General features: G+C 41.3%; 1 protein-coding gene across 1 annotated transcript in view; it reads left to right on the top strand.

Moving 5' to 3' along the window:
- The window catches only part of Afdn (afadin, adherens junction formation factor), a 129,464-nt gene that overhangs the window by 106,242 nt on the left and 10,707 nt on the right, over positions 1-12,515 (top strand). Inside the window, exons 23-28 of the mRNA XM_028782632.1 lie at positions 113-186; positions 675-793; positions 2,048-2,242; positions 2,827-2,918; positions 3,440-3,625; positions 5,854-6,849. Of these exons, the coding sequence (XP_028638465.1) occupies positions 113-186; positions 675-793; positions 2,048-2,242; positions 2,827-2,918; positions 3,440-3,625; positions 5,854-6,849 (1,662 nt within the window). The remainder of the gene's footprint in view (positions 1-112; positions 187-674; positions 794-2,047; positions 2,243-2,826; positions 2,919-3,439; positions 3,626-5,853; positions 6,850-12,515) is intronic.

Genomic DNA, 12,515 nt, shown 5'->3' with positions numbered 1-12,515 from the left:
GTGGTGTGAGGAATGCTGGTGTGCACTGACTGTGTGGTGTGGGGAACTCTGCTGTGCATTGACACTGCCTCTTTTTTCCTTTCTCTACACTTGCATCCTTCTGGTGGCTCAGGATGGACGACTAGCTGCTGGTGACCAACTCCTCAGTGTGGATGGACGAAGTCTGGTTGGACTTTCTCAGGAAAGGTATGACTAATTGGTTTGTATAAAGTTTAAACTTATTGGTTAGTCTTAGTGTATTGAATTGATATTTTGCATTTAATTTTGAAATTTGGATTTAAAAAGTAATGCTGCAAAAGCTCTTTGTGCTTACTCACCCTCATCAATAATCCTGATTTTTAGGGCGCATGAATCTCATTTTCTGTACAGTCATAAGTGTGTATTTTAGTATAGAGTATTTCTTTAAGTAATTATATAAATATGTGCACCTATACTCTGAACTTGAAAAATCTTTAAATATATCTTAATATTAATGTTATAGCATAGGATATATTTACATGTTTTTAGAATTAACTTTCAAAAGTGATGTGGACAGGACATAATCTTTCTGAAAGCTAGGCTTATTTCCCTAAAGAGCAGTCAGGCTGAGGAACATAAGCACAAAGAGTGCTGAACGCAGACTGTTGTGTGGCAGTGAGCACTCAGTTTTCTTACACTATATATTTTCTTCCTAGGGCAGCAGAACTCATGACAAGAACCAGTTCTGTGGTGACACTGGAAGTTGCAAAGCAAGGTGCCATTTACCACGGCCTGGCCACCCTCCTTAACCAGCCATCCCCCATGATGCAGAGAAGTAAGAACTAGTGACTCAATCCAGGGTGGCCCTCCTATACTGATTCCATACTGGGATGTGACTTTTCTTAAAAGTTATCAAAAGCTGGGGGTGGAAAGATGGTTCAGTGCTACTTAGCACCCATGTTAGCTAACAACTGTGTGCAATTCCAGTTTCAGGGGATTCAGTGCCCTCTTCTAACTTCTTTGGACACCAGTCAAGCATGCACGTGTATATGTGCAGGCAAAACATTCATACACATAAAATAAATTATTTTTAAAAAGAGTCACCAAAAGCCCTATGTAGTAACTACTACTACAGCTGTTGCCGAGCCCTTCAAGGAAGAAGTTAGTCGAGAATGACCACAGAATGCAGAGAAATACTGCTGGGTCATGATTCGGATCATCCCTAATGATATGGTTGGCTAGATGTATTCACAGTCTGTTCAGTGTAGTCTTGTGAGCCCTCTTCTCCTGAGTCAGCTTTGTATCCTGCACACCGTATCACCTGAGCTTTGTAGCTACAGTATCAACAACAGTAAGTGTCTGACAGCCTAGAATCCCCTGTTTACTAAAGCACTGAAACACCAAAGTATAGTGGCAAGACCATGTGTTTGCATGTCAAAGCAGACCAACATTTAGAAGCCCAAAGAGGGAAGTGGGTAATGAATGAGACCCAGGTGAGCAGACAGAAAGAATGAACTGTGGACAGGAGTGGATAATCACACTAGGTGACAGCAGCCTGTGATGCCTTCACTTTGATGTTTATTAATATGTGTGTTATCAAGTGAGAGAAGTGTAGTTACCTTTGAGAGCTTTATAAAAATTACTTCAAATAAAGTACCTTGTTATTTACAAATTACAGTTCAGTTGATGAGAAAATAATATCAATTTTCCCCATAGATACATACCAATTAAATGAAAATTTTTCTAGACAGTATATTTAAAAGCTTTTGAAAATGTTTACATAAAGCTATTTGTGCTGGCATGTACTTTTAATGGCAGCACGAAGGATGCAGATTTCTGTGAGTTTGGGGTAGCCTGGCCTATGTAGTGAATTCCCGACCAGCCCTGTCTATCTAGTGAGACCCTGGGTTTTGGTTTGCTCTGCTTGCTTGCTTTTGTTTTTTAAAGTATTGAAGGAATGCATATGAAAATCACTTTGTTATATACTAAGAAAATATGAAATAGAAGAATTTCAGATGCATTCTTTGAAGCTTTTCAACTCTGAGACCCAGTGACGGAGAGAGAAGGAATGAATCTGCTTTGGTTTCAGTTTCAGATCGTCGTGGCTCAGGTAAACCCAGACCAAAGAGTGAAGGCTTTGAGCTCTATAATAATTCAGCTCAAAACGGCTCCCCAGAGAGTCCTCAGATGCCTTGGACAGAGTACAGTGAGCCGAAGAAGCTGCCGGGTGACGACAGGCTGGTGAAGAGCAGACCAGACCACCGGTCCAGCCCCAATGTGGCAAGTAAGAGCAGTCAGCCTCTCAGTCACCTTGGCACTGCCAGAAGCCGGGGCAAGGTGTACTTTGATCATTGTCGTTTGTGTCTCTTGCCTAGCTAGAGTTTTCATAGAGGTATCATAATACTTCCGCATTTGGATTTTATTTGGGAAACCCTTGGCTCAATGGACATTATAGGTCAAAATGCATTGTTAATGTCTCTGTAAAAGGGTATCAGGTTGCCAACTTATTGGAGGCCATTTTTACACTTAAAAGAGTTGCTAACAAAGAAGTGAGGATGGAGCGAATTGAATAGAGACCCCCAACCTCCAAAAGGCTTCACATATTTACTCTCGTGTCTCCACCACAGATGTCAGCGAGGTCCTGGTCCTGGAGAAAGTCCTTTTCCTGGGCTGTGGTGGCAGGAGACTTGTAGGGGTGCAGGAAGCCAGGTTCTGGTACATCTTTGTCTCTAGCTCTGTGCTAGATATTCTGCCAGCAGTGTGATAATGCATATAACACGGCACTGCCTTTGATGGAATGTTGTTAGGTATATTTTCCTTGTTATTTAATGTGAAACTTGGGGGGGACTTTTTGCCTGTTTCCAACAGATCAGCCTCCTAGCCCTGGAGGGAAGAGTCCTTATACATCTGGAACAGCAGCTAAGATAACATCTGTCTCCACTGGAAACCTCTGCACTGAGGTCTGAGATAAGCTGGAACACTTTCTTACTTGTGAAATATCTGAGTTGTCTGATACAATTCTCAATGAAGTACATTAACTATCATTCCTGAATTTTGTTCATTTATTTTTTATTTTTATTATACTAATCAAATAAATTAAGTTAATAAATCTAGAGAAAATAAGAATTAGTTTAAATGAGTAAATCTGGAAAAATTAAAATGTTTCTAATTCAAAGCATAGGGTCAAATTTTCAATGTTTAGCATAGCATTTAATGTATATATTTTTTCAACAACATTTATTTATATTTTACCTTTAAAATCCAATATTAGCTCTTCCTCTCCTTCCAGTACCCCCTCATGCAAGTCCTCCCCCATCCCCACTTTTTGAGACGGAGAAGCTCCCCTTGGTGTGTCAACTCCCCACCCCCCCCACACACACCATATATGCTTCTTAAAAAGATTGTAAAACAGATCCCTGAGTATAAAGTTAGCCTTTTATGCAGTTTTAACCATCTCTTTTTATTTTCTTACATTTTACAGGAGCAGACTCCTCCACCTAGACCTGAAGCCTATCCTATCCCTACTCAGACATACACCAGAGAGTATTTTACCTTTCCAGCTTCAAAGTCGCAGGATCGGATGGCTCCTCCTCAGAACCAGTGGCCAAATTATGAGGAAAAGCCACATGTGCACACAGAAAATAATCATTCCAGTATTGCAATCCAGGTTAGGATAAGGGGCTTACAGTGTTTCTCTTCTCTTAGAGGAGTGTGATAGACTAGTTTGGCAAGATAAAGACTGTGTTTTTCTTTAAAAATATTTATTTGTATTTATTTTGTGTGAGTATATGGGGCACAGGAACAGAGGTCAGAGGACAGCCTGCAAAAATCAGTTGTCACCTTTAGTGATATGGGTTCCTGGAATCAGACTAGATCATCAGATTTTGACAGCATCCACCCTCTTGCCAGCCCAAGAGTGCTTGAGTTTTGAGACACAATTGGTAACTTCAAATTGCTAGGTTGTCTTCTTATTTCTGTATGTGTGTTTTTAAGTCTAAGGCAAAAAAAAATGTAGGCTCAAATACAGAACACCTTAAACAAGTTCTGTGTAATGTTAGGTTAATGAAATGTTGGCAATTAGGTTACAATTAAGTTAGAGCATTGAAGGCAAGGCTTTTAGTAATTCTAGGAGTGAAAGCCGAAATCTAGTGGCTGGCATCGCTGGCACTTGATTCTGTCTCTGTCCATGTATCTTGAGGTAGAACTGAGAAATGAGGCCTACAGAAAACATGCAGTGGACTTAGGGTGCTGAAAAGGTGGGTATCACTAGGAGTGTCAGCTGGGAAAGAATCTAGCCTCTCTGGATTCCATCCCTGGTGCTTGCTTGGAGTCTTCTCTGGCTTTGGCTTTCTGGCTGAAGGAGAAGGTCTGGACATTGGAAGGCAAGGCTGGAGCCTGAAGGCCAGCAGCTCATTAGAAGTGTTGTGAGTGCTGGCTAAGGAGTGTGGACTTCTGTCCAAATCACTAAAGATAGAGATGTCTGTCTAGGGCTTTAGTCTGGGAAACACTATCAGATATGACTGGGAGAAGAAACCAGCAGTGTGCTTCTAAGAGAAAACCTGTCTGTGACACATAAAACAGATATGTGTCGTGGAAAGTAAATGGTGTAGGATCCTGAAAACAGTTATTCCTCCTAAACGCCGTCACAGAAGACACAGGTATTGAGCTGAGTCTTACAGGATGAGAGAAATAGACAGAGAGTAGGAAGGGCTGTGCTCACAGGAGACTGCAAAGGTAAGGAGAAACTTTGTTCAGGCAAAAAATGATCCTCTGCTGTGTTTCCTGTCTCATCTCCCTTCTCCTAAGTGGACCTCATGACTGTTAGCAGCTAGGTTTTCTAAGTCTTAGATGGCTTCCTCCTCTGCCCATACCATGTCTTTTCTAGTAATAACCAGTAATGTACTAGACAGAAGGTGCAGAGCTGGGTTTATAGCAGGGCCAGTTCTCTGTTCCACATAACTTCATGATGGTTTTGTGTGGTTTGTAGATTGTGTGCCACCTTGATGAGGAACCTGCTCAAAGTTAAGCTATACCTATATATTGGGAGTAAATGTTAAACTTCCTGTTATAGCTATTGCTTTTTGAAATGGTAATTCATTTTTTATTAAAGGAAAAGAAATAGTTTATTTTTTAGGTTTCCATCTTCAACTAATGTTCACTATCCAGGTGGGGTAAGAGTAATTGATTCACATCCCATAGTGGTCATCTTTATCAGGACACAGCACTTCTGTACATGCATAGTGGTCATCTTTATCAGGACACAGCACTTCTGTACATGCCACTTCTCAGGCTCCATTGTAGCCTTCTAGGGGAAGGGAATACTTATTTGAATCTCTTTCCTCATAAACTCAAAAGGCTTTATGCCCACTAAAGTATGCTGTTGCCTTTTTTCATGGGTGTCAGTGAGGCTAGAACATCTTTGATGAATGGAACTTTCCCGTGCATGCTTGGCTTAATCAGAGAAAGCAAAACTAGTCCCGAGCTTCATAACTCATTCAGTAGCAAGCCATAGATCCATGCAATACGTACTTTGTAATAGTTAGACTTTTATAACATAAGTTTTTGTTGCTCTTACTGGATTACTCACGAATGGAAGTCAGGTGTGCCTCGTCCCCCTGGAGCCTGAGCCGGTATCCTCACCTGCTAGGCAGGAGTGACAGTGCCAGAAATGGCATGCATCAGTGTATAGAAAAATCTTTTTATTCCTTATTCCTTTGTAGACAGATGTACAGCTGGCTACTTGGCCAGTGAGTCATAAACCAGTGTCAGCTTCTGATTATACACCCATTCCCACAGTTTTTGTTGTCTCTTCTGTGAGGATGAAACGTGTATGAAATTTTGGTAATATCTCTGGTGAGTCTCTGAAGTATGATAGTTTCCTCTTTTCTTTCTCAGCGTGTTACCCGTTCCCAGGAAGAGCTTCGGGAAGAGAAGGTTTACCAACTTGAGCGGCATCGAGTAGAGCCTGGCATGGATCGCAAGTGTGACAGTGATATGTGGATCAATCAGAGCTCTTCAGTGGAATCCAGCACATCTAGCCAGGAGCACCTGAACCATTCCTCCAAGTCAGTTACCCCTGCTTCCACTCTGACCAAGAGTGGTCCCGGCCGTTGGAAAACCCCAGCAGCGGTGCTGCCCACCCCTGTAGCTGTCTCTCAGCCCATTCGAACAGACCTCCCTCCACCTCCTCCTCCACCACCGGCCCATTACACCAGTGATTTTGATAGTATTCCAATGGATTTGCCTCTCCCACCTCCTCCTGCCAACCAGGCGGGATCCCAGTCTGCTCAGGTGGCTGCTGCAGAGCGGAAAAAGAGAGAGGAACATCAGAGGTGGTATGAAAAAGAGAAGGCCCGCCTGGAGGAGGAGCGAGAGAGGAAGCGCAGGGAGCAGGAGCGGAAGTTGGGGCAGATGCGTACTCAGTCCCTGAACCCTGCTTCCTTCTCTCCTTTGGCCACACAGGCCAAGCCAGAAAAGCCTTCCACACTGCAGAGGCCCCAAGAAACAGTCATTCGGGAGCTGCAGCCCCAGCAGCAGCCCCGCACGATTGAGCGCAGGGACCTGCAGTACATAACCATCAGTAAAGAGGAGCTGTCCTCTGGGGATAGTCTGTCTCCAGACCCCTGGAAACGAGATGCCAGGGAAAAGCTGGAGAAGCAGCAGCAAATGCACATTGTGGATATGCTAAGCAAGGAGATCCATGAGCTGCAGAACAAGGTGGACCGTACTGCAGAGGAGAGTGACCGCCTGCGGAAACTTATGCTGGAGTGGCAGTTCCAGAAGAGACTACAGGAGTCCAAGCAGAAAGATGAGGATGATGATGAAGAGGAAGATGATGACGTGGATACCATGCTGATCATGCAGCGTCTGGAGGCTGAGCGGAGAGCCAGGGTAAAGGGGAAAGGCTTCGGTTGTGCGTATCTGTGTTCCCTATGCTATCTTCTGGGTGTTTCTGTGCAGACAGCTATTTTCACAATCACAAGGAAGAGTTAAGAGGCCCCTGGTTTCTCCTGTTCACTCTTGGCTGACACCTTGCAGGGATGAACCAGGTCCCTAGGGCTCCATTGTTTTAATTACCAGACACATAGTTATCCTTGCTACGCTTAAGTTGAGAAAACAAGTACTTAGTAATGACCACTCACAGTCATGGTCAGAGCACAGGGCCAGATGACAAATCCATGAGATTTGGTGAGCTGTGTAAAGTATACTGATCACATGGCTCAGCTGTGAGCACAATGGTAAGAGTTCTGTGCAAGCACTGAGCTTGGCTAACTCACCAAGGACATCACACAGAAAGCTTCTGATCCTGACACTCATGATGAGTGGAGGACTTCCGGGCATCAGTCTTAAAGTGCAGAGTCATTACCATACTGTTAATACTTCAAACATTTATTAAGTCAATAACTGTAGTTGTAATATGGAGATGCTGACAACTTTTGATAGAATTTAATCTCTCCATATTACAAAAATAATTTTTTTATCTTTGTTTCAAATAGAAATTTCAATTAGCCTAATGCAAATAACTTCTTAAAATACCGTTTTTGGAGTGAAAACTGGATTCTTGCAACTTATCAGGCATGATTGCTAGAAGAATTTATTGTTACTAACCTGGCACTTGATGTTAACTTGCTGAGAGTGCTGTTGTCTGTCATGTTAGTTTTATTGATACTTTTTATCAATATAATTTTTTTCTGATTTATTTTTTCCTCTTTAATTTAATTTTTTATGGTATACGTGAAAGTGGATGTTAAAACAGTAGCTGCTAGGTCGGAGATCGTACTTGTAGGACATGATGCAATTGAACCTTTGTTGATCCTGTAACAGTCGAGTAGTGTGATTAGTCCCTTCTCAGTGAGCTTCTCCTGAAGACTGTTGCATGTAGACTTCCTCGTATAGACATGCCTCAGCACATACAGTGCTCTGATTCACAGTAAATCCATTTTAGTTACTGGCTTTCTTAAATGAGACCAGAATGTGAATTTTAACAATTACATCATTTTACTAATATTTTTCTAATATCCTTAGTAAACATCCTTAAAAACAACTGTATCTGCCACTTCAATTATTTTATCTGAAAGAGCAAATGACTGGAACTTCTACAGTAAGGGTGCATTGAGTAATTTCCACTGTGCACATGCTCAGGACTCTCAGACATGCTGGCGTAACTCTTGTCTGGACTCCCCAGCAGACTGGTTGGGGACAGATACAGTGATTTGTGGCTTTGTATTGCCCTCACACCAAGACCCACAAAGAGGGTGATTCCCCTCCCCTACACTGCAGTCCGTACTCTGGATGCCCAGCTGGTGTTCACAGCCGCTGGGCACACAGCATTAGCCTTACAGTGATTTCCTTTGACAGCAGATCCCAGCAGGAGTAAAAAGTTAGCCACTGTGTCGGAACATCTCAGTCTTTTCTGTGAGGATGAAATATTTATTGAAGATTTGTTACAGTTTTTCAAAATTGCTGCTACTTTGAATATTAAACTCTCAGTATGGATTATGATACTTGGGAAAATTTTAATATTTAGTGAAAAGTAATTTCATTTTAACAATTATATATTTAACTTAATATCTTAGTCTCGAAATAAACACTAAGGAAAATTTTGTTTTTTTAATGTCTTTTATTGATAACTCAAAATATTAATGCCATTTGGGCATTTTTCTATTTCTGAACGCTAGAAGTTAGTCTGTGGTTCTACATTTCATCGTGTTGTCTAAAACCAGATGACGCATGACAACAACAAAGATGCTGGTGGTGGAATACAGGTCTAAACCTAACCTTTTTGTTTACACTTCATCTTTCTTTTTCCCTTTTCTCTATTACCTGCAGCAGACTGCTATGCCAGCAATCTCTGTTCTAGATTTGGTATGTTCTTGTTTCTTTCCCTTTGGTACTTTTTTTTCTGTCTTGATTTTCTTTCCTCCTTTGGTGATGGCTGTTTTGTGTTTTCAGTAGTCAGTTCTCCCTAGCACCTCCTGGGTCAGGAGGCGAGCTCTGTGATTAGAAGCATGCCTCTGAATGTTACTAGACTAGTTACTCTACTTCCTCGTTACCCTTAAGTGTCACTGTTTGTTTATGGGTTGGACTTTCCTACAGGGTTCGTCATAATCTGATTCTATCTCATAGCTAGTCTCAAGTATTGAACAAATGAAATAGGTTTTGCACTGGGTAATTGTTTCTTATTTTAAAAAATAGATTTTAAGTATGTTCACTGTGAACTCAATTGCAAGGGCATTGCCACTACTCCCAGACTTAAAATGTAACTAAGTTGTCATTGTCTATGGTAAGGTAAGAGGTTTCCTGTGAACCTACATCCTATCTTTCTTAATGTCATGTGGATTATCAAAAACTCCAATTGATCATTTAATGTTGTTTAAGCTTCAGTAATGTGTTTGTTACCTGATAGTTGTACACACACACACACACACACACACACACACACACGTTTATACTAGGCTAACTCCTAAAAGATAAAATAGCCAGATCTTTAAAGTTTAACTCAAGTTACCATTTCATCAAATGCTAGTCCCTTCTTCTGTTTACATAACTTGAGGACAGATAACTCAGAGAGAAACCTGTTTATAAACACGTCCCCTTCTTGGTGATCATAGGACTATTTTCTGACTCCATGTCTTCATTCTTTCTGTGAAACACAGATAATAAGCATGCACCACCACAGAAACTTTAGATATGAAATTGTACATTAGGTCAGTTTAAATTTTTTGTTACTGTTGTTTTGAGAAAGAATATCACTGCATAGGCCAGGATAGCCCCAAACATAGATCCTCCAGGGCTTACAGGTGTGGACCGCGGTACCCAACTTAAGAGTTGTTCATCATTTAGCAAGTGTTTATCAGTATCCCGTACAGAGCAAGCACTGACCAGAGGCACTGCCATAGATGCTAGCCAGCTTTTGGTCCAAGAGTAGCTTTCTGCTGTGAAGTTATTTGTGATAAACAATGTTTGCACTAAATTTTCATTTCTAATCAACAGTTTTCAGGTTTTCTTATTTTAAAGGGATAAATATTTTGATTACCAATTAACAATTAATACAGTGTTAACAATTTATTAACCACTGTTTCTATGCACTTAATCCCAGTTTCCTAGTATCAATTATTAATACTAAATAATAGTATCACCAAGTATTAATATTATTAGTATTAAGTATTAATATTAGCAAAAATGCATTATTCATAGAAGTTTTAACATGTCAGAATTTGCAGGTTTTCTTGGGAACTTCTTCCTAAGAAGTAGTGGGTAGTGGCAAGCGTTGTCTCTGGGTAGCAGTTTGCCCTGTAGTCTCCAGACATGTTCTTGGCATTATAACAGGATGGATTGGGGTGGCATTATCACAGGATGGATTGGGGTGACTCCTGGATCAGTGAGGCAGACTTTTATCATGTTAGGAGCAGCCAGGTTCCATGAGGTGGAAGGACTGCCTAAACTGGTTCCCAATCTTCCCTCAGGGCTCCTGGTGGCCGGATGCCACCTCAGGCCAGCCTCCTGCCGCCTTTTAGTGCCTTTTCTCGGTCCATAACTTTAAGATAGTAATGATGCCAGTGACATTTTATTCATGGCTCTAGTCTTGCCCTCTTTCATAGTAAGATTGGTTACCAACATGCCTGTATCCTATCTCCTCCGGGTGGCAAGATCCAGCTTTCAGAATTCTGCCCTTGCAAAAACAAAATTCCTCCTTCTGTGCCCATTTCTCTGCAGCTCACTCTGTCTCTACACCTGCCCTATGCCCCCTTGTTTCCAAGTTATTCTCGTATTCATTTGAGCTTTACAGCCTTATCGGCACACTTCACCCTTCAGAAGCTACTGCCATGCCCACATTCCTGCTCTGGCTGCTTCACTACCCACTGTTCACTGCTGGGTTTACCAGTTGAGCTGTAGAAGCTGGTCCTTGTTCATCTAGTAATAGCTGTGTTTAAGCCTCTTGATTATATAACATTTCTTCATAAGAAATCTTCCATTACCAAGGAAAACTCCAGACCCAGTGTGTGAGCATTTATCGTCTCCCATATAGAGCCAGCGTGGCTTTGCTCTCTGGCCAGTATTTCTGTCACATTATCTATATTTCTGCTTCATCAAAAGCACTTCCTTTTTATTAAGTGACTTTCCGGGCTATCAGCTAGATACTCCCTGGGCTGGCTTTTCCCTCAAAAGCTTGTCTTAGCTGTGTCCTCTCACCAGAGAAATCTCTTTCCAGAGATTTCAGTGACTCTTCTAATTAGTCAAAACACTGTTAGGCCTTCCCTCATGGGCTATGCTGCTGTCTTGACCTTTGTACAGGAAGTACTCGGGCGTAAGATTTTGAGTCTCCAAAGTGTAGAAGGGTTGAATCAAGATCTGTCTTAAGTACCTCAAGCCTAATTTTAGAGTATTAGCCCTCAAAGAAAGGATTCAGATGTGTCCTGGACCTCTTAGTCTTTCTGCCCTGCATGGGGCCTCTGTCTTTTAGAATTAGAACTTAGAATTCATATTTCTTCAAGAAAACTACTAAGAGGAATGTATGTGTGTTTTTGTAGGTATTTTTTTGTTAATGTTCTTTACCACTGTTAGATGGGTCATTGTTTTCTAACAAACCCTGATGCTACACGTAGAGCTTTTCTCTTAGGCAAGAATAGCTGGTCCTTTGCAGATCGAATCTCTAAACCCAGGTCCTAGAATACCAGAGGACTGACTACAGGCAGTTCAGAACATCTTCCGTAATAACTTGAAAGCATTAGCTTTCAAGTTTTTTAATACTTTTGTCTTAAAATTGGGGTTGAGTTTTAGGAAAAAAAACTATACTGGAAAAGGATTTTTAAAAATTCTTTAGACTTTAGCAAACTTCAGATGTCAAAAAGTAAAGGCTGTCATGATCCTGTTTTATTTGGCTGATAATTTAATAATAATACCATCCTTAGTATGTTTTTGTGAAGTTGTGAACACACAAGTCTCAAGGTGAAGTATTTGTTTGACCTGAAAGCACCTTTTAGAAATACAGACTGGTACAGAGCCTGCAAGGCTTTTTTGCTGGCCTCGATCAGGGATGCAGACACCCTGCTTCACTGCGTTAGGCAGCTTGTCAGAGCAGTGAGACTGATGTGGAAGATGCCCTCTCTCTGTTACTGGAGGCTTGTAAGCCTTACAGCTCAGTGTCCTGTCTTGAGTTGTGTTTTGAAGAAGTTAAGAAACCGCCTACCTCTCCAACTAATGCTCACGGAAAGGAGAAGAGAGGTAAAATATTTTAAAGGAACAAAACGAAAAACCTCAAAGTAAGAAACATACAATTTACTAAACAATAGGAAAATGTTACAGTTATATAGCTCTAGTTAATTTGTCTTTTTAGAAAAATAGTAGCCTGTGAACTAAATACACACAGAAGACCCCTAGACAACCATCTCACCAGCTGGGAGAATGTAGAACCTTTTTTTTTTTTTTTTTTTAAGAGAAAACATCTTTTGTCACATTTGTGAGCCTGCAATTGTACTTACAGTTATGAGCACTGTGATTGAACTAGTTAGCTAAACCACTGTCTGCACAGTGCCGAGACAGCACTGTCTGCTTCT

This window comes from Grammomys surdaster, unplaced genomic scaffold (assembly GCF_004785775.1).
Source record: "Grammomys surdaster isolate TR1022 unplaced genomic scaffold, NIH_TR_1.0 810, whole genome shotgun sequence".
Taxonomy (NCBI): Eukaryota; Metazoa; Chordata; class Mammalia; order Rodentia; family Muridae; genus Grammomys; species Grammomys surdaster.
This window is presented reverse-complemented; position numbering and strand designations above follow the sequence as displayed.